General features: G+C 36.0%; 1 protein-coding gene across 1 annotated transcript; it reads left to right on the top strand.

The window, feature by feature from the left end:
* LOC127842169 (putative nuclease HARBI1) lies at window positions 1–3,763 on the top strand. Its single transcript, XM_052371523.1, has 5 exons — window positions 1–758; window positions 1,485–1,586; window positions 1,855–1,932; window positions 2,894–3,000; window positions 3,429–3,763. Exons 1-5 carry the CDS (start codon window positions 221–223, stop codon window positions 3,618–3,620), a joined length of 1,017 nt encoding a protein of 338 aa, XP_052227483.1. The 5' UTR covers window positions 1–220; the 3' UTR covers window positions 3,621–3,763.
* The last annotated feature ends 20,780 nt before the right edge of the window (window positions 3,764–24,543 follow it).

Genomic DNA, 24,543 nt, shown 5'->3' with positions numbered 1-24,543 from the left:
ATACATATATTATCAGTTTCCAGAGCACGCCGTTCTTACAATCAGCAGCCAATTGTATAAACGATTTAACCATAGTAAATACTTTTACTATGGTTAAAATGAACCGTAGTTAAGTTAATCCAATTGTATAAACGATTTAACGAAATTTAAACACGCACTAACCATGGTTAATTTTTACCCACCTTCATTACCATGGTAAGCGTGTTTAACCACAACAAAGATGGCCGACATTCACTTGGTCAGACGACGCAGACCTCGACAATTCAGGCGAATTGACCGACAGGAGACGGACTTGACGGACGATGAGGTGCGCCGGAGGTACAGGTTTTCTTCTGACAACATTGACAGACTTGTACGACTGTTGGAGCCGTCGCTTCAAAGACCGACACGACGGAACAAGGCGCTGACCGTACGGCAACAACTCCTTCTGACATTGAGGTTTCTTGCGTCTGGGGCATTTCTTCAAATTATTGGTGATACCTTCGGCGTAGACATTGCTACTGTGTCCCGGGTGGTGACGAACGTGACTGACTGTTTATTCGCACTGAAAGACACTGTGATCAAGTTTCCATTGACGGACGCTGACCGACGCCGCGTTATGGCTGGTTTTTTCGCAATGAGGGGCTTCCCGGGAGTCATCGGTTGTGTTGATTGCACCCATGTACGAATAATTTCTCCCGGAGGTGAGGACGAACCGTCCTATGTAAATAGGAAAGGTTTCCACTCCCTCAATGTGCAGGCAACGTGCGACCATAAAGGTGAGATGAATTTATGTCTGTCTATGCAGTGGTATGCTTATTCATTTGAAAAATTAAAATAACACTGATTTATTTTTAAACTGGTTGCTCCAATTTCACTCTTTAAATCCATGCATGATTAGGAACAAATGTGTTCACGAGCCGCTGTAAATACAGCAATATAGATGATTCACTGATCCTTTCAACAGTGCCATAAATATTGCCGAACTTCAAAATCTGATTTAAATCTTTAAGTATCAAATAAATTATATCTCAAACACAAAAGATCCTCTTCAACATTAATGTCCCTGATAAATCACTGTAGGTCCATTCCGTGTACATTTCATTTAATTCTGAGTAAAATCTCATACACGCGTACAAGTATACGTCATCGTGACACGCGTCATCATGACACGATTGTAGAATTAATTGAGGTGCCTTACAGGGATTTTTGTTTTGGTTGTGTGCCATTATTTACATTTTAAAGGACAGTATATGGATTTATTTTGTTTCAACTTATACAGGCTATGTTTACTTGAATAGTTTGAAGGTTTCGCAAATCATTTTCTGAATTCAACGTCTATCAATTAAAATCATATTCACTGTAATATTCTAATATACTAAGTGTACATGGTTTATAATAAATTAATGAAGATATTTCATTACGAGAGCAATAAACGATCACAATCAACCTATATTATTTTAAACGCGGTTTTACCCAGATTTAATACTTTTATTACTATACAGGGATGTTCACTAGCATAAACGCATGTTGGCCTGGATGCTGTCACGACTCGCACATTCTTCGGATGTCTAACATTGGACAGCATTTGGCCAGTCACCATCAAGGTATTACTTCAGTGTCAATTTCCTTTCTGTTAATTTTTTGTCAACTTGAAGTTTCCCATTTGATGTACCACTTACAGATAATCAACCCTTTATACATTACCAAAATGTCCAAAATAAAATGATGACACATATTTTATTGTTAACATTGAACTAGTTTATTTTCTTAAATCCTTTGAATGTCCAGTTTTAAATACATGTAGTAAGATTATATATATTTTTACGTAAATTCAAATCGCTGAAATGACTTGCTTTAATATATTGTTTCCAGATCCTGAGCGTGGATATTTACTGGGTGACAGCGGTTATCCGTGTCGTCCTTTTTTGATGACTCCCTTCATGCAGCCAGGTAAAGCGAGTTCACATTTAATTAACAATGAACAACTGTTTCTTATACGTATTTATTTATTTGTGTATCATGGTACCGTTTTACTAAACTACTTACGCAAGCCTAAGACTTAATTTTTAATTAATTGGATTTCATTTATTTCAGGTACAGGCAATTCATTTGTTACTTGGAATGTTCAGTTCAATTTAAAGAGACCATACTGACTTTCGAATATATGCGTAATCGAATAATGCACTAAGCCCAAGTCTCACAATTTCCGGTAGAGCCCAGGTCCATCCCGGTTTGCTAACGCCGGTCGACCAGCGATAACCTGGATGATTTTTTGTATCTTTTTTAACGCGGTCACACAATTCCCCGGTGTCACCCCGGTTGAACCGGTCAACAACCCGGCAAAGTCCCGTTCAACCCAGGACTAGGTACGGTACATCCCGACGAAGCCCCGGCAGAGCAGCGGTTTTCGCCGGTTACGCCCCGATGGAGCCCGTAACTCCGCCGGCACTCACAGGGGCAATACCGGCATACGCCGGCAGAGATACGGTTACGCCCCGGTTTAACCCCGGTAATGCCCCGGTGAATGGCGGTGGCGTCCCGGCAGAGCGCCGATTTACCGGGACTCTGCCGGCATTTACCGGGGCTCCACATTGGCACCACCGGCCGTAGCTCTGCCGGGGTCTTAATGGGCCCTGGTGGAGCAACGGTGCCGTCCCGCTTGTTACCGGTTCATCCGGTGGTCCCCGGTTTCTCCCGGTAGAGTCTCGGTTGACGCACCGGGGATCCAACGGCATCATAGTGAGATTGGGCCTTAAGTAGCTTAGTAACACAGTACCCTGCAATGACATACTTAATCCCTTCATTTTATTTGCACATGTAGTTATATAAAATGAATGTTTTTATATAAAATGAAATGTCAATTTTAACATGATAAGTGATATACTTTAGAAAATCATGTATTACTTCTCAGTGTCAGATGCTCAGCAGAGATACAATACCGCTCACATCGGCACACGGAATTGCATAGAAAGAGCCTTTGGAGTTTGGAAAAGGACGTTCCATGTACTCCATGGGGAGGTATGTATTCCCATATTATATACATTGATTAAAAAAGGTATAATTTTGAATTGTACAGTGAAGAAAGATTAGAAAGGCTTATTGTTGGGTATCGTCATTTATAAATTAAATTTGTTTACAATGACAGTTAAATACGTATTTTATACAGCTGATTTTCATGCTGCTATATTTTTTTCTTAGTTTGTCGTCATACGTGGTATACATTTTCATTTTTTCTTACTTTATCAGATAATATCATTATTTTCACACGCTCATACATATTTACACGTCGATGCCGATTAAATTCGTGCATCTCGTAGTTAAATAAACGCACGTCTCTTTGTTGTCTATAGATATTTAATTATACATTGATATTTTGAGATTGCTATTTTGAAGCGTTAAAATGCATTAAATATGTGTGCTTACATAACATTCGTGCACAATGTCAGATACGCATGAAACCCACCAAGGTCACGCGAATTGTGATAGCCTGTGCCGTACTGCACAACTTGAGATTGATGTGGGGTGAACCACCAATGGATCCAGAACAGCTGGATGACGTACCACAAGGCGACATGTTTCAAGCGGCAAATGATGGCAGACGAGTTCGGGACACAATTGTTGCCAATTACTTTATGTAATTTTATTGATATTTTCTAAAACATCGCCATTAATTACATGAATTAATGGCTGAATGAATAAAATTGTACGAGACACTATACATAATTGCAATCATACAAAAACAATATGAAATTCAAAAAAGTAAATGAGAATACATGTAAACATAAACTAGTAAAACTATGGCAAGCGGTTCGACGCATAATCCCAAGAAACTAGGTTTCTCATGAGAACCTAGGTTCTCACAATGAGAACCAAGGTTCTCAGAATGAGAACCTAGGTTCTCATGAGAACCTAGGTTTTCAAATGAGAACCTTGGTTCTCATGAGAACCTAGGTTTTCAAATGAGAACCTAGGTTCTTGTCAAAACCTAGGATACCAAACGAGAACTTAAGTTCTCAGAATGAGAACCTAGGTTCTCATGAGAACCTAAGTTCTATGTGTCTATGAGAACCTAGGTTCTCATGAAAAACCTAGTTTCTCATGAGAACCTAGGTTCTCAAGCGTAAACCAAGGTTTTCAAATGAGAACCTAGGTTCTCATGAGAAACCTGGTTTCTTGGGATTTCATAAACCTTGGTTCTCATGAGAACCTAGGTTCTCATGAGAACCTAGGTTCTCGTGAGAAACTTGGTTTCTTGGGATTTCATAAACCTAGGTTCTCATGAGAACCTAGGTTCTCATGAGAAACCTAGTTTCTTGGGATTATGCGTCGAACCGCTCGTAATAATTAACCTCCAGTTGTCTCCCATTGCTTGGTACACGCTGGCGGCATATGTGTAAAATGAATAGAAATAGGCGTGAAACCGTGAATGTTTCTCCCCAAGAGCATTTTCTGAACAATGTTCAGACAATGCTCAGTAATATTCTACTAAACTTATCTGTTGAATATTTGTGACAACAGGCATTAGCCGTCGGTGACCGCTTCTTGTTCATGTTTCCGTGCATGGGTGTTCTTGAGGAATGAAATTAGTAAAGTAATCGGTCGACATTGGTCTGAACACGTTAATAAAAAATTGAACTGTTTATGAAATACATCTTTAATTGCAAATATTATTATGAGACTCAAAAGTCAGATCAATCGTTACATAATACATTGTTACAGCATTGAATGAGTTTCAAATATTCAGTTCCCTTGTTCGGGCCTCAAACGACTGTACGGTACAGTTTTCTATTTTAAGTATGTCTGTGACCTACATGTAGGAAGCAATCATTATGGTATAAAGTTTTATCTCTATTGATTATGTGTAATAATGTATTACTCAATCGTAAGATATCGGCAACATTGCAAGAAAAACTTATGCGCTAAAGACTTTGCAAACATATTTCAATAACTTGAGATATCTGCAAAAATAAAGTTCTTAACGGCGTGTTTTCATTCTGTCCAGCCCGTGTGTAATCATATGTGAACCCCATTGATCCTGCGCCCTGAATAATGTGTCCCGTATTCCAAACGAGCAAGTTTACGCCGTCCGACGCGTAATTCTGAAAACCTAGAGATCTGAAAACCTAGGTTCTCAGAGAACCTAGGTTCTCATGGAGCCTAGGTTCTCTGAAAACCTAGGTTCTCTGAGAACCTAGGTTCTCTGAGAACCTAGGTTCTCAGAGAAACTAGGTCATCAGAAAACCTAGGTTTTCAGAGAACCTAGGTTCTATGAGAACCTAGGTTTTCAAAGAACCTAGGTTCTCATGAGAACCTTGGTTCTCATAATGAGAACCTAGGTTCTCAAGAGAACCTAGGTTCTCTGAAAACCTAGGTTCTCAGAGAACCTAGGTTCTCAGAGAACCTATGGTTCCCAAATGAAAACCACGGATATGGCAAGCAGTTAGACGCATAATCCCAAGAAACTAGGTTTCTCATGAGAACCTAGGTTCTCATTCTGAGAACCTAGGTTCTCATGAAAACCTAGGTTTTCAAATGAGAACCTAGGTTCTCATGAGAACCTAGGTTTTCAAATAAGAACCTAGGTTCTCATGAAAACCTAGGTTCTCATTTGAAAACTTGGGTTCTTGACGTCATATGCAATCTTCAAGCGAGAACCTAGGTTCTCATTCTGAGAACCTAGGTTCTCATTTTGAGAACCTAGGTTCTCATGAGAAACCTAGTTTCTTGGGATTATGCGTCGAACCGCTTGCCATATAAAACATTGCCTGAAAGCGTAGACATATATAAATTTCATTCATTTTTGTGTATTTTGTCTATTGCAATGTCAGCTAGCACATTCAATTTATCCGCCAGCGATGCCATTTTCAAGTAATAGGCCTCTTGTGCCACTGACATGCTGTTCTGGTGCTGGAAGTATGCCAGCTGCATTTCTTTTAAGGATCTGAAAATTGTATACAAGTACGTGTGAATTTCATTTTTCAATGCATTTGCATTTGTTTGTGTAAGTTGTTTTGTGTGTGAAATACCGCGTGTTCGTTAAACATAATGCCATTATAGACATTTCTAGCAGTGGCGGATCAAACATTGGTTAGGTCATCTCATTTCATTTCATTTAGCTTTACAGTGATTTGTTATTACGATTACGCTGATAGATCATTTTTATGGGGTGAAAACAATAAGGATTGTATTTTCATAATTAAAGGTTTATGAATTTGATTGTCCAACCTGGGTTAGTAAGAACAATAAAAATACATTTTGCTACTTTTCCCAGATAACGGTTGAAAGCTTTGTCGGTTAATAGATTCTCATAACTGGATTTCCTACTAACCTTGGGTTAGGTACCGTAATGTTGCACTTGGCAGGTACCGTAATGTTGCTTTTGGCAGTTTTTTTGCCGGTGGCAACGTTCTTTTGTGGTTCTGAAAGACATATGTACACTTACATACGCATGATTTTAATATCATTCAAGTGTAAATTGACATCAAAGGGAGTGGTGACAGCTTATGTGTATCAATAAAAATGTCATTGATAAAATAAGTTTTATTCCAAAAAATACAGTGTATGCTATTGTTGTTGTTGTTTTTAAAATATTTATAAATATTACATTTCCAAAGATTATCCTTATTAATTAATAAAGACTGGTCTATAACATTGATAGCATTCTACACTTTACATTTTTGTTATAACTATTGTGACATGTTGCGTCCGAATTTTCGGTCAATTAAATTATACTAAAATGCTCAGTTGTCATTTTTGTTCTGCAACTCATTGATGTGTTTGATTTGGTTCTACGTACTCTTTGTCGGTTCACTAACTTTAGTGGCAACGAACTTCTCATCAGACACTGGAACTGTTGCTGAAAAATACATGTCGAAATAAAAAAAATACCCCATTGCGCGCCCCCGTTGTGTAATGCTCTTGCCGCATATATGGCCTACACGGGTGAGTCCATCTGCAAATGTCATAAGGTAGAAAGGGTACCCGGCACATTGTGTAATCATAAATTTCACATTTGTTAATCATTCAATAACAAACAAGTATTATAAACACAGACAAAAATATATCTACAGCATATCCACGTGAAAGTAATACCGCAGTCTTAAAATTTCTAGTCGGCATTTTAAAAATATTTACCAGCAATCCCTCCGTTTTTAAACGGTCCATTTAAACCTAACGGAACGACTGGCATATGCTTATTCATTTGAAAATTGAAATTTGCGCAGTGGACATGTGCAAGAGCTTGTGTTTGATATTCATATGTTACGTGTGGGGAAATTTTAGTCTTAATATACGTGTTGGGCAATTTTAGTGTTAAATTATTTCAATAAAATGGAGCATTAATTGTAGATGTGGATGGATCATTGTATGGCAGTTCTATTATTTGACATCGGTTATATGGACGAATTAAAATTTATTGGAATGAACACATTTTGGAATCGAAGTAAGAAATTTGTATGTGTATACCATCAACGGGGACGATCGCTGGTTCGTCTGTGACCTGCGGCGTCTCCGTTGCGTGGCCATTGCTGCCCTGACAGTCCAGGAACAAGGAGGATCCAACTTTTGCCGCTTCAATAAGTGGGACCAAGTCCACAAGCGCATCGTAGGCAGCCTGGGATGATAAATCTGAAACAAATGAATCCAAGTGTTTATCAAATGTTTCAATGCAAGCAAAAGTGGAAAAATGCTACGATGTTTCGAAAACTTGGATTAAAGACTTCTTTGTAATTACAGTGTATCGAATTTAATTGAACAACACGCACCTCCAAATATAGCAGTGTCAGCGTCATCGCTAACACCGTGAAAACTGGCGGAGCCCGCGAATAGCTCCGACACTGCCGCCGACGTCTTCGTCATTTCTGGCAACTTTCTGCCGCCGCCAGTACCAGCCTAGTCAATATAAATTGCCGCCTAAGAGTCTTTTGATGATTTTTGCTTTGGCCGACTCTTGGCGTCAATAGTCCACTCTATCTTTTTAATAGCGAGAGTTTTCCTTCTTTGTCTATATAGATGCGCAAGGAATTTGGTGCGCAACAATCATGCCCCGATATCAGAAAGTTAATATCAACGGATTGCAATAATATTTACATACCTGTGTAGATAATTCATTTCTCAATAATGTTCCGTAAGAATTATGTAATGACTCTTTCAATTTTGCACGCCTGACCAATTTAAATCGACACACTACTCACATTTTCAATTCCAATCGCTGTGTCCGCTGTATACGACAGGTATATTTTAATCAATAACGCAGCCTATTACACCGTAATGCCTTCTTCTGATTGGTTGATATTTAAATATTTCATAACATGGCGAGAGGTCAGTGATTGTATTGCGATTTTTAACTGAAACAAATTATGCCTTTTAACTTCAAATCGACGCTATTTGAGGTAAAAATGGACTACTTAACTAACACTTTATGAGTTGGTAATGTTAGTTTGCAATTTTAAGCATATTGATAAAATAGACTAATAGTATTGTATTTATTTTTCGTTATGGTTTTTGCAGACCGGAGTTTCAGCGTTCAGATTTATTCTGAACGCGAATTATTTCAGCTAGTACCAGCCAACCCTAGCTTCTGGTCAGTTACTTCTTTCTTTGCATTCTTTTTCTGTATAATATAAAGCTTGTGTGACGCAAACACGACAGCTTACAAGATATAATAACAAAATCCTGATTAGTCGTATTGGTAGAATCAATAAAGAATTGTTAGTTGTATTTTAATCATGACATTTGAAGGAAAATTAACTAGGACTAGGTATTAAAGCATCTCGACCTAAAGTCGTGCGTTTATCAAATCTTATACTGTACAATACATTGAATATATTTAAAATTAAATTAAGTAATATATAACGTTGATATAATACCATGTTGTTCCATTTCATCTTCACTTGGTTTACTGTCCGCGGACCGTTTCCAACTGCGTTGACCTTTTCAGTCAATTGCTCCCACAGCAAACGCACTTTCCTCGCGGCTCCGGGGCCACCGTTGCTGTGGGATTCTTGCATTTGATTGATATTGTCAAACATAAACTCTCGAATGACCTCGATCTCCATCGGACTCATCATTTTTGATTTTTTTCTATCGCAATCGATATCCGCCATTATTATTGTTTTGCCTAGATATCGTTTGGTAATGTTTACGGAAATACAAAATCGGAATTATGGGAAAAATAACTTGGGTTAAAAATAAGTATTTACCATGGTTAGCTTACCATGTGGTTAAAAGCTTTATACAAGTAAAAATTAACCATGGTATCTTAACTACGATTTTAACCTTGGTTACTTATTTACTATGGTAATTTTTAACCAAGGTTTATACAATTGGCTGCTGATTACTGACATGACAGTGGGACAATGCACTTTATTGAATGGTTGATTTCGTATCTAGCGAGTAAAAAACTGTATACTGATAGATATTTTTTTTAATATTGTAATCATTGTTATTGTCTGTATTTGTTGATGAAATAAGCTTTGACTTGAATGGCATATCATTAAACCATGTTTGACCAGATACAAATGTATTTTCTTAAATATTGTAAAAATAATTCTGATACTTAAAATTTAAATGATATCGAAATGATGAAAAATTTTCTCAAAAGCATCGATTGGCAACATGTCAGTAATGATATAGGCGATGGTATTGCAATATCCCCTATTTTAAACGAGCTGTTATAATAGCATCGCTCTCATGGCTTAAGAGTTAGGGGTTAAAAGGTTAAAAGGGGCGGTTGCACTTTGGTCAGTGGGTATGGGACTCAAAACTCTTTTCGGGATTTGCATGCAAACGTGCACGAGTGTGCTTTGTAGTTTTTTTATGGGAATGTTTATTGATGATATGTTGTATGATTTAAAATTATAAAACAAGAAAACCACATTGTTAAACATATAGACATGTTGTTGTTTTATCTGTATGTATCACCTCATTTAATTAAAACTATTCTTTACGTAAGTCTTTGTTGTGTCTATTCAACTCCAATTCCCACTTTTAATGCATAGGGACGCTAACCACATCAAACATGTAATGTAAGTTCTGTGAGTTTGGTCCATTTGCTCTCCTTCTTTCCGATATCGTTGCGGTAGAAAAAGACGATACGGGAACGTGCGGTGTTTCGTTATGGCCACATGTTGCTTCAAAGTATCAACCTCTTGGGCCTTTTTCTGAAACAATTAAATTAACTTTAAAATAGGGTGAAAACTACGAGATCGTTAAGAGCCCGCTGTTTCATTATCCGAAAGCACATCGTAGGGCCCTCGTAAGAACGACCTTTCTTTGCGATCTCGTGAGGTAATAGTCACCTAATATGCGGTTTTGTAAGGTGTATTCATTTGTTTATTCTTTGTTTGTTAAGAAGAGATTGGATTTTAACACGGTTGATGTATACTAAAACATGCAAAGCAAGCATTTAATATGTCGATGCACATATTTTATTCACCTCAAAAGTCTACTGGTATAATTGGTTTGGGATAAGCAAAGTAGCAGGAAACGCTAGCAACAAACATTTAATCGTATAATTTAATGTTCCATATTCTCTTATTATGCCTGCACATGCGATATAACTATACTTACTTAATGTTTAAGGCATATCAATTCGTAAGATTAAGAAGGTTGTAACCGGCGGCGTCGGGGACGGAAACAACTCTGCCTGGTTTGTTTTCAGCGGACCGCAAATAAGTCCGTGTTCTAGAATACCGTGTGGTTTCTCTCATCTTCGACATCATAGGAATCCTGGCAACATACAAACATATAAAAACATATACATGCATAACATAACCAGGACAATTCTTTATGGTAAAGTATAAAATATTATATTGTTTACTTCCTGATGTTCACATACGTGATATAATATAAAGTGTACGGTACTCTCAAATATTTGATAGAGTCTAGTTGTGTGTGTTCTGTGGAATTCAAAAACTGTGATATCAGAACAGAAACTTATACGTTAATGTCGCGCAGTAGGGTGAATTTAATTGTTATTTTTAATTATTTTTGTTTTACAAATAGATTCCACATTGGACATTCTGATTGTCGATGTGGGAAAGCGCCATCCGGATGTTACGCATTTTCACTCTGCTCAGCATTCTGGACATTCGTGTGTTTTTTAATAATTCCTAATAATATAGAATTGTATCTTACATGCTATAAAATGTCAAATAATACGATAATTAATTGTGATTAACTGTAATTAGAAAACCGTTAATTATTTTAATATTTAACTTCAAAGTAGATCATACCTATGATTGGTTATGTCTTCATGCGGTGTTTTCAATCAAACATGTCATCAAAAAAATGCCGGTACCTACCGCGCGTTTCATTTTAGATGCACGACAAGCAATGTGTTTAACAAATCGCCGACGGTCCTGTTGTCATAAAGGTATTATTAATCAACATTTTATCAAACAAAACGCAGAAAACTACAGCACGTGACAGTTATAGTCACGACAATCACGTCGTTTATAAGTAAACACGTGTGAAAAATAATGTACTTGTCTTCTTTTGAAAAAAAAATCACAAAAAGCAAGAAAAAAATTATAACCTATATTCATATCAAAAACATATAAAAACATATTTCACGTCTTTGATATATATAAATAATTTAAGGAGGGCACGTGTTGACCAAAAATCGGGTACGAGTTAATCAAATTGGGTACGAGTTGACCGAAGGTACGTGTTGACTTAGGTACGAGTTGACTAGTTTCGTTGCTATCATAATGAAAGCGAAAGTTGTGGATGAAGAAAGTAGGTCCAAAAGGAATCGGTTTTGTCTTTTGATTTATTGGTAATTAAACGGATATGATATGCGCATAAAATAATTAACTGTATGTTAATTGCAATATAATGTAAAATGCGAAATCTACTTGCAATCTTAAAATGGTGCGTATGACGACGGTTTGCGCATGCGCTACTGCCTGGTTTAATATGGTAATTATTATGCAAATGATGGTGATTCGCAGATTACTGTTAAAGCTAGTGTGGCGCAGTGGTAGCGCTCCAGCCTCTGCTCTCAGAGGGCCCTGGTTCTATGACAACTATTAAAATTGATAGTTCTCTTGTAAAATAACGTTTAAAGAATATATTTTCAATCGCTGTAGAGAAAATAAACTCCTTGACCTAACTTTACCTACTTATAATACAGCGGCTCTCTGGTTAGCGCAGTGGTTGGTACACGCGCTTATCACCAAGGCGGGCTCAATCCCAGCTCCCGGCGTATGTGAGCTTGGTTAGTGGTCGCCATAGCGGATATGTGAGGTTTCCCCCGGGTAATCCGATTTTTCCATCACTGCACAAGACTGCACCAAAATTGACTATCTTTCAGTTTTTACCTAGCAGCAAATTTGTGGAAATGCTCCAAATTCGTTCCGCCTTCGTTGGCCTCGTACAGTGTATTAAGCAGGAGTGCTGGAACACACTCCGGGTCCTTACATAACGCATCCTCGGGCGCGGAAGTATTTATGCTAATTTGTGATGAAAAAACCACTAAGATATTTCGTTGAAATCAGTGCCTATTTGTTTCCCTTCTGAACGAGAAGCTATTTCGCAAACGCCCTTGCCCCCCCCCCCCCCCAAATGCCTTTATGTGGTTATTTGCTGCATCTTATGTGTATCTGCAACATTTGTGTGCATGCCATTGGGGACTTTGTTGAAAAATGAACGTTTGTGTTGTGTTCATTGTAATACTGTGCATTTGTCGAAATTGCACTGCCGAGACCCTGTTACCGAGGGCGCTTGCATATGGGTGAATGGGATTTTCTTTTTTATTACAACTTTCGGAAGGAGACGTTCATCTTTACAACTGATACCAGCCTTGCACAATCTGGTGTGAAGATAAACGTCGGCCGTTCAATAATGGGGCCCAATGTGAATTGGATTCAGTCTACATTAAGCAATAACTGCATGAGAATGACAGTTGATATAATGGTGACCAGCCAGGCAGCCCCAAATCGTATATTGACCGAAGCCGAAGATTGAGCGCCGCGTACAGATTGAGGCTGCCTGACTGGTCACTATACTTTTTTAAACAATGCTAAGCCGTTTTACATTCACATACATTTAAATGATAACGAATATGGTTTACAACCTTATTGGAGACCCTACTCCAAACGTGTAAACGCTCAACGAACTATAGTTTTTTTGTGAAAACAAGATTGGTGATTTTAAAAATGGTGCATTTTACTCGTCTGTAAATATTGCTAAAAATAAACCACATAAACTATCCGGCGACACGACACATGCTTATACATGACAGTGTTTGCCGATCAAAATAAGACATCGGTATAATGGTCTTAATATCGCACATTGTCTTGTATGGGACGCCATAGCTGTCTTACGTTGTTACATTTCTTTCTGTCTTCTTTAGAAGGTGTCTTATTATGTCAAACCGTCGTGATATCTTGTCCATATGTGTTGTTGTCTTGTCAAAACACAGTCGTATTATGTCAAACCGTCTTGTTATCTTGTCTGAATGTGGCGCTGACTTGTCTGAATGCAGTCGTATTATGTCAAACCGTCGAGTTATCTTGTCGAAATGTGACTTTGACTTGTCAAAACACAGTCTTATTATGTCAAGCCGTCGTGTTATCTTTTCCAAATGTGATGTTGACTTGTCAAAATACAGTCTTATTATGTCAAACAGTAATCTTGTCCAAATGTGATGTTGACTTGTCAAAACACAGTTCTACTATGTCAAACCGTCGTGTCATCTTGTCCAAATCTGGTGCTGACTTGTCAAAATACAGTCTTATTGGGCAAGATAACACGACGGTTTGACATAAAAGGACTGCATTTTGACAAGTCAACATCAAATTTAGACAATATAATACGACGGTTTGACATAAAAGGACTGTACTTTGACAAGTCAACACCACGTTTGAACATGAGAACACGACTGTTTGAAATAATAAGACCGTATTTTGACAAGTCAACACCGCATATTGACAAAATATCACGACGGATTGACATAATAAAACACATTCTAAAGAAGACAGAAAGAAATGTAACAACGTAAGACAGCTATGGCGTTCCATAGTCTTGCTTCAAATCGATTATTCGCAAATGAATATTCATCATATAATACGTTTCTTTGAAGAACCAGAAGTAAAACTAAATCCGACTCCGGTGTTTAGTTTAAACCTATGTACTTTAGCTCGATTTCATCGAACGCTGAACGCTCTAGAGACCAGTACTTGTAGTCTTTGGGGGAAAGAATGGCCCCGCAGTGGGGATCGAACCCGCGACCTTCCAGTCGTTAGACGAACACCTTATCCACTCAACCACTCAACTATATTAAGTTATGTTGCATTAAACAGGAAGTCATTAAAATGTATAAATATATATGATGGCGCTCTAGTTTTTATCTAAACGTGTGTATAGTACGAAACATGAGATCGAACCGGATGAAATATATGTTTAAGGTATATCAGCAACGACGTAACGAACACGATCGGGCAGGTCCAGAAACTGGTCCCGGCGTAATCGGGGACGAAAAAACATATGCATCGACCTTCGTGTTTTTCCTAGACAACCACGTGCTTATACTTGTGACAACCTCGCGACAAATACATACTTTTACTAGTTCACCGCGCTATTTCTCTCATCTCTGAAAATACAGTAATCCTGACAGTAAACACATTTAAACAGATACATGAATTAGATAACGAAGACAATTATTTTTGTCTGTAAATTGTAAAATATTATATTATTTTCTTCCCGAGATTTAAACACGTGAAATAAATATAAAGAGTAAAATACTGACATAGTCCAATTTTGTATATTTTCTGGATATTACATTATAAAATTTGATGTAAATGTAGCGCAGTAGGATTAAGGATGATGAAATTTAGTTATAACTCAAACGCGCGATTATTTTTATACGATACGCTTCTGATTTGGACTTCTTCGTTTGGAATCTACCAAGTAACTTGACATATTAAATACAACATGCCCATCGGGATTGGTATCGTAGAAGGTTGTGATGGGATTGACAAATATAGTATAATCTAATCGCTGAATGCCCTGCAGTTGCTCGCTGTTGTATAAACAGATAACACCGAAGTAACGCTTTCAGGTGTCAACCAAACTTCGGTTGTCAAAACTAGAGAACGTTCGCTTTTCCGTCAACACCACATTGTGTTGAAGTTATTCAGATCTATAGTAAAACAAAACGCACGTTGGCTGTGCTTATTACATGCTCAGTTCAGTCTCATCATCAATCGCATTCTCGTTGTAATCATTATCATCGTCATAATTAGATATCAATATCCTAAATAATAAAGCAATGAAAAACAATGAATGCGTATCTTACATTATCTATTCAATGTTTAAACTAACATTAATAAAATAATTCTGATGTATTTTAATTACACATACACAATTTATATTGAAATTACCAGTATAAACATTTTTTTGTTTAATGGAGTGAAAAAGCTTACGAAAAATATGTTTATTTTAGAGTTAACAATTGCAATTTTGGGTCTGAAAGTTTAAAATTATTATACCAGACACATTTTCTGATTATTATTTTACCCCAATATCAAACCCTAAAAGGGACTTGTCCACAGATATCAAAACGACAATTTTACAACTTTTTGGCACATTAAAAAAAAGAAAGAACAATATACGTCAGGCAGCAACATAAAACACTGCCGCATTCTGAAAATACTATTTCATTCATTACAATACGTGGACAATGCATGGATCGCTTATATTTATATAGAAGTATAACATGCAATTTATAATATCCCTGATTGACAAGAGGCTAAAAATCCAAAGCTGGTACAAAGAAGTCGATGTTGCGCATGTTTGCAGTCCGGGTTATTTTTTGGGAGTAAGGCGGGGTGAGTGGAGTAACGAATTGTACTATTCCATTGTGTTAACATTCAGTTTTCAAAAGAATAAAAATAGCCCATAACAAGCACTTTATCAACAATTAAATATCATTAACTTCATTTCCCGATTCAAAAGACCCTGAACACAAATTTAAACAATCATAAATGATTGAAAAATATAAACGACTTAAACGTTCGCTATTACTATATTATGTTCAAGGTTATGACTTACTGTGAGATTCATACTAATTATACTTGGAACAGATGTATTAGAAATAGTACATAGCTATAAGTACTTGGACGTTGTGTTAAATGAATTTCTTGACTTTCATGAGATAGGTAAAACTGTTGCTATGTCAGCATCCAGGGCTCTTGGCCTGATTATTTCAAATAGCAGAGCATTTGTTTCTTGTTCTGTGAAAGCTGGGCTAAATGCATGTGCGTAAAGTGTCGTCCTTGATTAGCCTGTGCAGTCCGCACAGGCTAATCAGGGACGACACGTTCCGGCTTAACTTGATTTTCGGTAAGGAGGGACTTCCTTGAAGCTAAACATACCATAAAAGCGGAAAGTGTCGTCCCTGATGAGCCTGTGAGGACTACACAGGCTAATCTGGGACGACACTTTACGCACATGAATTAAGACCAGTTTTCTCAGAACAAGACACATTTGGTGGTTTCCATAACTCAACTTTCACAAACCTGTATGATAGTATGGTATGGCCCATCATTAGCTACAGCGCCCCCTTGTGGGGGACAGGTCTTTTTCATGAATAAATGCAGTCCACAATCGTGCCATGCGGTACTTTCTTGGGGTAGGGAAATATACTCCATATGCAGCTTTGATTGGGGAGATGGGTTGGAAACCGCTTAATGTTAAACTCTGGGGTGCAGTTTTCAGACAATACTTTAGAGTGATGAACATGCCAAATACAAGAAAGAATAAAGTGGTATTTTTGTGGTCAAAAAATGCTTATGTTAGAAATAGTTATTTTATATTGAAAAAGGGTCTTCAAAATAATAATTGTATTGAATTGTTGAATCTTAACAGTGGCAACTTTAGACCTGTAATTAATTACATTGAAGATAAATTGTTTGATGTTGAAAAGTTTAAATGGAAAGCATTGTTAGATAGAAATACCTCTATCAGAGGAAATGGTGGAAACAAGCTGAGAACTTACAGAAATCTTTTAAATCTGATTTTTTTAGAGATAATTATTTGAAAATCAATATACCTTTAAATTACCGTTCAGCTTTTACACAATTTAGATGCGGTGTTGCACCATTACGAGTTGAGACGGGAAGATATGAGAACTTAGCACTAGAAAACAGATGCTGTCTTTATTGCCAGAATGTTGTAGAAGATGAAAAGCACGTACTATATCATTGCCCACTGTACAATGAGTGTAGAACAGACCTTATCTCTGTAATAAATAATATGCCAAATGTCAGTTATGAAAATTTGTCAGATGAGAAAAAATTACTTGTGACTTAAAAAAATGATAACAACGCATATGTTGCTTCCAAAACCTGCTTTAAGATTTTATATGAACGAAAACAATTTTTATACTCTAGGACTTAACCATACTTTTATTGTATATATGTACATACAGTATCTCAATTTTGAATATATTTTAGTATGTTGTAATGGTAAAAATGTCTTTAAGTAGAATGAAAACTTGTTTTTTTTATAAATGTTGTAGTCATGTCAAATGTAAAGTTTTAAAATGGACAGTCTCTAATAAGACATTTATGACTGGTTACATTCATGTCATTACGTTATATTGTATGTGTAAATTGTAGTATGAACATGCACTGTGATTGAGACCTTAATAAAATATTATTATTTTTTTTTTGTTTGTTTTACTAAAAGGGTATATTTTAATTGAGATTTAAAACTTACTATATTGTAAGCACTTATTATATTCTGGTACTTTTATTTGATAAGGCGAAACAGAGTGAACGAGCTATGCGAAACATTTTATATGAAACAATGAAAATAACAATACATTAAATTGAGTTGAAAAATAAGTCTACATGCGTAATTCTTTTTGAATAAAAAGGTTTACTTTCTGCATTAACGATTTGTAATCCTTCACAAAGCTGCATTCACGAGTGACATACTGTTTTTTTTTGCGATCACCCTGAAATCGCTAATTGCACATGGCTCACTTTATTTGAGAAACCGGTCGAATGAACACTTTTAACATTCCTACATCATTGTATTTGTTATGTTGCGTCTTTAAACAAAACCCTCACTTGTGCTTACCAGAGTGACGCCACTTCAGGTAAATTACTGGCGTAAAAACGTTCACCAAACAGCAAGTGCCAAACAAAAAATGCAAACAAATATTCATAAGACTCATCACTACTTACCTGGTGTATGGACATGCGGTTACTAGCGTTCCTGCATTTGCATCTGAATACGGAACGCGCGGAGTTCAACAACATAAAGTCGTATTTGTTTATCCATATCCTCGCAGTGTTACTTAAACTGGTTATTAAAAAGTGATTTGCACGGAACTATCAATATCATTGGACGGAGGTTGTTTGTATTCGCATATAGCTTTGAAAAATGTACTCGGTTGTACCTGCGATTTATTTATTTATAATGTAAATGATTTTGTTCGTTGGTCTATACGGCTTTATGTTTTAATAATGATATAAAGAACGTCTTTTTAACTTCTTTATACGAGCATATATTGAACCTACCACCAGTGACTCCACTTCAGGTATGCAATTGAAATAAACACCTTTTCTCTGGGCCATTATGTGAGCCACTGACCAAGTTCCATAACTCTGATCTGCAAGTTGGCAGAATTATGCTCTCTTTTACATAGACAATTTTGGTTAAACATATACTAGTACAGAATGTCAAATGTGTGTTCAGGATCTTTATAAACGTTTACTGATCAAGATTGGTGCCTTTGATAAGATCTTAAGCATGGCTATGCCCCCCTTTTGTACTTATAAAAGTCATTGAAAGATGTGCGTTCAAGTTTAAATTCAGATTAAAGTGTACATGTATATGAAAGAAGTGCATATGTATGTTAATTGTATAGATATTCATTCGATAGTTAACACATTGTTTTGGGATCATAATTGTCACAGGCCAATGATTCTGACCTGCAAATTAGCAGTTTAATTCCCCTCATTGAATTTTTCTACCCAGTGAATTCATGTAAGCGTTTGTCAACATCATCATCATCATCATCATCATCATCATCATCATCATCATCTTCATCATCATCATAATCATCATCATCATCATCGTCACCACCACCACAACCACCACCACCACCACCACCACCACCACCACCACCACCACCACCACCACCACCATCATCATCATCATCATCATCATCATCATCATCATCATCATCATCATCATCATAATCATCATCATCATCATCATCACCATCATCATCACCATCATCATCACCATCATCATCATCATCATCATCATCATCATCATCATCATCATCATCATCATCATCATCATCATCATCATCATCATCATCATCATCATCATCATCATCATCATCATCATCACCACCACCACCACCACCATCATCATCATCATCACCACCACCACCATCATCATCATCATCATCACCATCACCACCTACTCCACCAACATCATCATTATCATCATCATCATCATCATCACCATCACCACCTACTCAACCAACATCATCATCATCATCATCATCATCATCATCATCATCATCATCATCATCATCATCATCATCATAATCATCATCATCATCATCATCATCATCATCACCATCATCACTATCATCACCATCACCACCACCTACTCCACCAACATCATCATCTCATCATTGTTATTGTTGTCGCCGTCATTATCATGATCAACAGCGGCAGTTGCAACGGAAGCAGTAAAGAATAATCATCACCATCATCAGCACCAACATCGTCGTTATCATGGCAATGTAATCATCATAACCATCATCTTAATACATGATAGTTAATTTTTGAGAGTATTTGTCTTATGCTTATAGTGTGTGCGGTATTTATATTGATCAAAGCTTTTTATTGAAATAGGAGATTTGTTAGGTGGTGCCAAAGAGTGATTCGTTTTGCCATGTTGATGTGATTCTGTAACACACTTAAGTGTTTGCCAATAACGCAACGCGTTTGACGATGATGGTGATGGTGGTGATGCTGGTGTTAATAATTATAACAATTAAATAAGTAATTAAATGTTCAATATATTAATAGTAAGAGTGTGTAATATCGTATCAACATGCATCGAATAGCAACGTGTGCGGTGCAATGTGTTCGTTTGTGCCTTTATACTGATTACGCCAAAATCATCTACTTCGCCTTGTGGGCATAAGGCTCCTGTTATGAACATCGAAAGTTTAAGTCTTACTCCGAGAATCGTCACAGACGGTTTCCTTCCTAGTAGCGAGTAACTTGGAGGGATCTTAACAAGCGCTCGACATACACGCTTTGAGTTAAGTATGGTCGTCAGTAAATGTATTTTATAAGTCGTAACCGGGTGGCCATAAATCGCGAAGGGTTACTGTTAATCACTGTTCTTGGTATTATAACATATCCATTCCGTTACTTGTTTCATGAGTTAGGCCGTTAAAGCAACATTTTATTTATTCGAAGAGAAAACAGAGTAGAAACGGCCGATATTCTTGAAATTGTGTATTGCGACGCGCGTGCATATACACATATAATGCTATAATATCAGTTATATTGACTATACACTACTCAAAATTTGCTAAGGATCACTTTTTTCACATTATCTTCAATTTAATTTTATTAAATTGAAATTGTTAATTTGCAGGTTTTGATAAAAAAATGTGTGTTTTTGATTTTATTTGTATGCTTTATAATTTTATCATAATATACTTCAATTTACACATACTTTAACAAGCGATCCGTGGCAAATTTTGAGTAGTATATTTGATATAATAATAACAACGCCTTCTGCCTTCCCTGAGAATGGCATGGCCATGCCTTACGAAATGACCTACAAACATTTGTGCAATAATAGACCTTTTTTTCTATAATTGTACACGAACAAAAGTTTGTATTATAAGTATTTCAATTGTAATACAATTGAATTAGTAGTTTTCATATTTTCATTTTGTACGTGCTGTATAAAAAATATAGTGTATGCTTTCAAATTGTGTGTATAAGAAAGTGTTTATATCATAAAACATATAGCAAGACCATCACAGACGTACATGTGCACAGCAATAAAGCCCGTTCTTCGAATTCAGGGGGGGTCTACTGAGCGAACCGTCCAGGATAATGCGCTCACCAGCATTCCTGCGTTGGCATCCGCAGACGGATCTACGCAGTTCACAATCATCATATATTTTATTTTTTTTTACCGAATTCTTGCCATGGATACCTGTACGAGAATCATATAAGCGCGGAAGTTTCTAGCAATTGACCTATATAGATAAAATGTTCTTAGGTTTTACCTGTAATATAGTGAAAAGTTTAAGGGCATTTTGTTCCGTATTATATCCCGACAGAAATTACGAAAGCATACATATAAATTTACTAAAGTTGTGAAGCAGCGAATTTCAATATTAACTGTACACGTATGCATACTTAACAAAGTAATTTTAATTTGGAATGCTCTACCCAAAGCATTGCTGTCTGTAAGTTTAGCAGCTTCCTCGAGTGTTTGCAATAAACAAATTATCAGGCAGAGAATACAGAAAACGAAAAGGCTTTAAACAATATATAAGGTTTATGTAAAAAAATAGCGGTAAATGTGTGGAAACTTAATTTGCTACTGCGCACTGTATGATACAATAACTGTCTTCCTGCTGTGTAGGAAACTATTTTTAAATGGATATGTTTGTGTCCTACATTCTGTACCGTTAGTTAGTTATGCTCACATCGATGATTTAAACAAATTTGATAGATAAAGATCGAGTGACGAGCAAGTAAAAGAGACTGAGTGATATCAGTTTTACGTAAGTTGGTCTTGCATATCAACAAGTCGAATGCATTAAAAGTGTCCATAGTGATAATTTAAATCGATATTGAAGCAGTACGTATACATTTTTTTTTTATTTATTTATTTTTTTTTGGGGGGGGGTAGTTTCTTAAAACCAATACTGTTATTTAATTCATACTCTAATAAAAGAAGGAGTGATAAATTGTGAGGACTTGACCCATATGACTGCGGCATAAAACAGTTGATCTATTAATACATATTTATGTTTTGACCGATGATTTCCGACTTTGTTTTAAGATCCTAAGTATCCGAGATCTCTCTTTGGGGTTGACAAAAGTCATTGCAGAATAGAAATTGTGTTATGTAAAACTTACTGTATCCATAGATTCATTGGAGAAGCAGAAAGCCGAAATGCTGACTGCAGCGTTATTTGTTGGTTAAATTGAATGTTTCGATAGAGCGACATTCCCAATTAAAACACGTCGAGAACAACACGTTTTACCTCGAATTACAATCTCCTGATATACGCTCTTATAATAATAATAATAATAATAACTTTATTTCACGAAGATAACACATTAAGAAATAGCATATCTTTTTTACAATGTGGTTTTCAAAAACACAGTATATGTAAATATAACTCAACAATGCCTAGCATACTGCAATCAGCCTTAAAATAATTACAAAAGCATCATATAATGAAAATAATAATACAAATACAAATAATATTAATAATATAAAATAATAGTAATATAATTACAATAATACTAATACTACTACGACTACTACTACTAATAATAATAATGATAATAATAATAACAATAATAATAATAATAACAATAATATAAATAATAATAATAATTATAATAATAATAATAATGGTTATTTCATTCTTTCATAACAACAGACAATCACAAAGCAAAAAGAAGAAGAATAAAATACCCAAAGGCGGTATTTTAATCCATACAACCCACAATATCAAAAAAAGTTTTGCGTTTGTAGCAAATGATTTTTAAGGTGTCGTTTAAAGGAAATAATTGTAGGTGCTTGTCTTATATTATTTGGAATAAGGTTCCATATATTTCTCGCACAAAAGGAAAAAGTACGCTTTCCGTAATTCGTTTTAAATGCAACAAATGATAAATCGTTGTGGGTGGTGGAACTAAGAAAGTATGTATTGTTATTTGATACAAAAATAACGTCATCAAAATAAGGAGGCATTGAGCCATCTAAAACTTTGTACACTAAGGTCCCAACAAGAAATTTACACCTATTTTCAAATGACAACCAGCCAGGTTTATTGAAAATCGGAATTGAAGGAGAGGAAAACGGCTTATTCATTATTATTTTTGCAGCACGTTTCTGTATCGAAATTACCTTCTTTAAATTTGATCTTGTGGCTGAGCACCATATTGTACAACAATAGTCCATATGTGGTAAGATGTATGAATTATAAAACAACTTCATTGTTTCATAATTTAGATAGGGTTTAATTCGTTTTAATAAGGCTAGCTTTGAGTTGAGCTTTCGACAGACGTTATTTATATGCCGTTTCGAAGTGAGATGTTTGTCAACAGTTATACCAAGTAAATTATGATGTTCAACTTGATCATTAACAATGTTGTTGATTTTAAGTAATAAGGTGTTTGCAGACTTATTAGCACTGGATAATATCATTAATTTAGTTTTGTTTGATGTATTTACATATTGTTAAAAAAGCACCAATTTGATATTTTATCTAAGCCATTTTGCAAAGTACTTTGAATGCTTTTAATGTCAACATCAGCTACATGTAAGGTAGAGTCATCTGCATAAAGATCTAACGCTCCCTTTTGAAGGAAAACCGGCATGTCATTAATATATATAAGGAAAAGAAGAGGGCCGAGAATAGATCCTTGAGGTACCACGGCTTTTATAGTTTGAAAAGCTGATTTTTGTGTTCCGACTTTGACGCATTGTTGTCTGTTAGATAGGTACGACTGCATCAAGGTAAGCACACTCTCAGAGAAATGATACATAGAAAGTTTTTTCAGTAAAATATCATGATCTACTAAATCAAAGGCTTTTCTAAGGTCAAGGTATACTGTCCCTACAATTTTTCCAGAATCTATGTTTTGTAGCCAAGAATCTATAAGTCGAATCAAAGATGACTGACAAGAATGATTTTGACGAAAACCAGACTGGAAAGTATGCAACAATTGATGTTTTTCAAGAAATGACTTCATTTCATTTGAAATGTGTTTTTCAAATATCTTAGAAATGGTAGGGAGTATGGAAATGGGTCTATAGTTGTTTAGGTCATTTTTATCTGATTCTTTATGCACAGGCAATATATATGCATTCTTAAGCCCGTCCGGAAAAATTCCACTTTGAATGCTCTTATTTATTATTGATGTTATTGAGCCGACAATGGTATTATTACAATGTTTTAGTATATCAGAACCGATATTGTCAAGGCCAGGTGCTTTATTGTTTTTTAAACAGTCGATTATTTTACGGACCTCAAATACTGTTATTGGTGCAATTTTAAATAAATGTGTTTTTAGTTAATCATCGAGATATCTTTTGAATTTTGTATAATTATATGGTTCAAATTTAGTTTTGGTGATCAAATCGGAGATGTTAGTAAAATGTGTGTTGAATGTGTCTAAGATCTCAGGAATGCTGTCAATGGTTGTATTATTTACGTCAAGTGTTAATGGCAGAGTGAGGGAAGGATTTGGATGTGCAAGGGAATTAATTGTTTTCCATATATGTTTTGTTGACACATTTTCCTTTACT

This window comes from Dreissena polymorpha, chromosome 8 (assembly GCF_020536995.1).
Source record: "Dreissena polymorpha isolate Duluth1 chromosome 8, UMN_Dpol_1.0, whole genome shotgun sequence".
NCBI lineage: Eukaryota > Metazoa > Mollusca > Bivalvia > Myida > Dreissenidae > Dreissena > Dreissena polymorpha.
The sequence above is the reverse complement of the archived record's forward strand: the minus strand, read 5'-3'. Positions and strand labels throughout refer to the sequence as shown.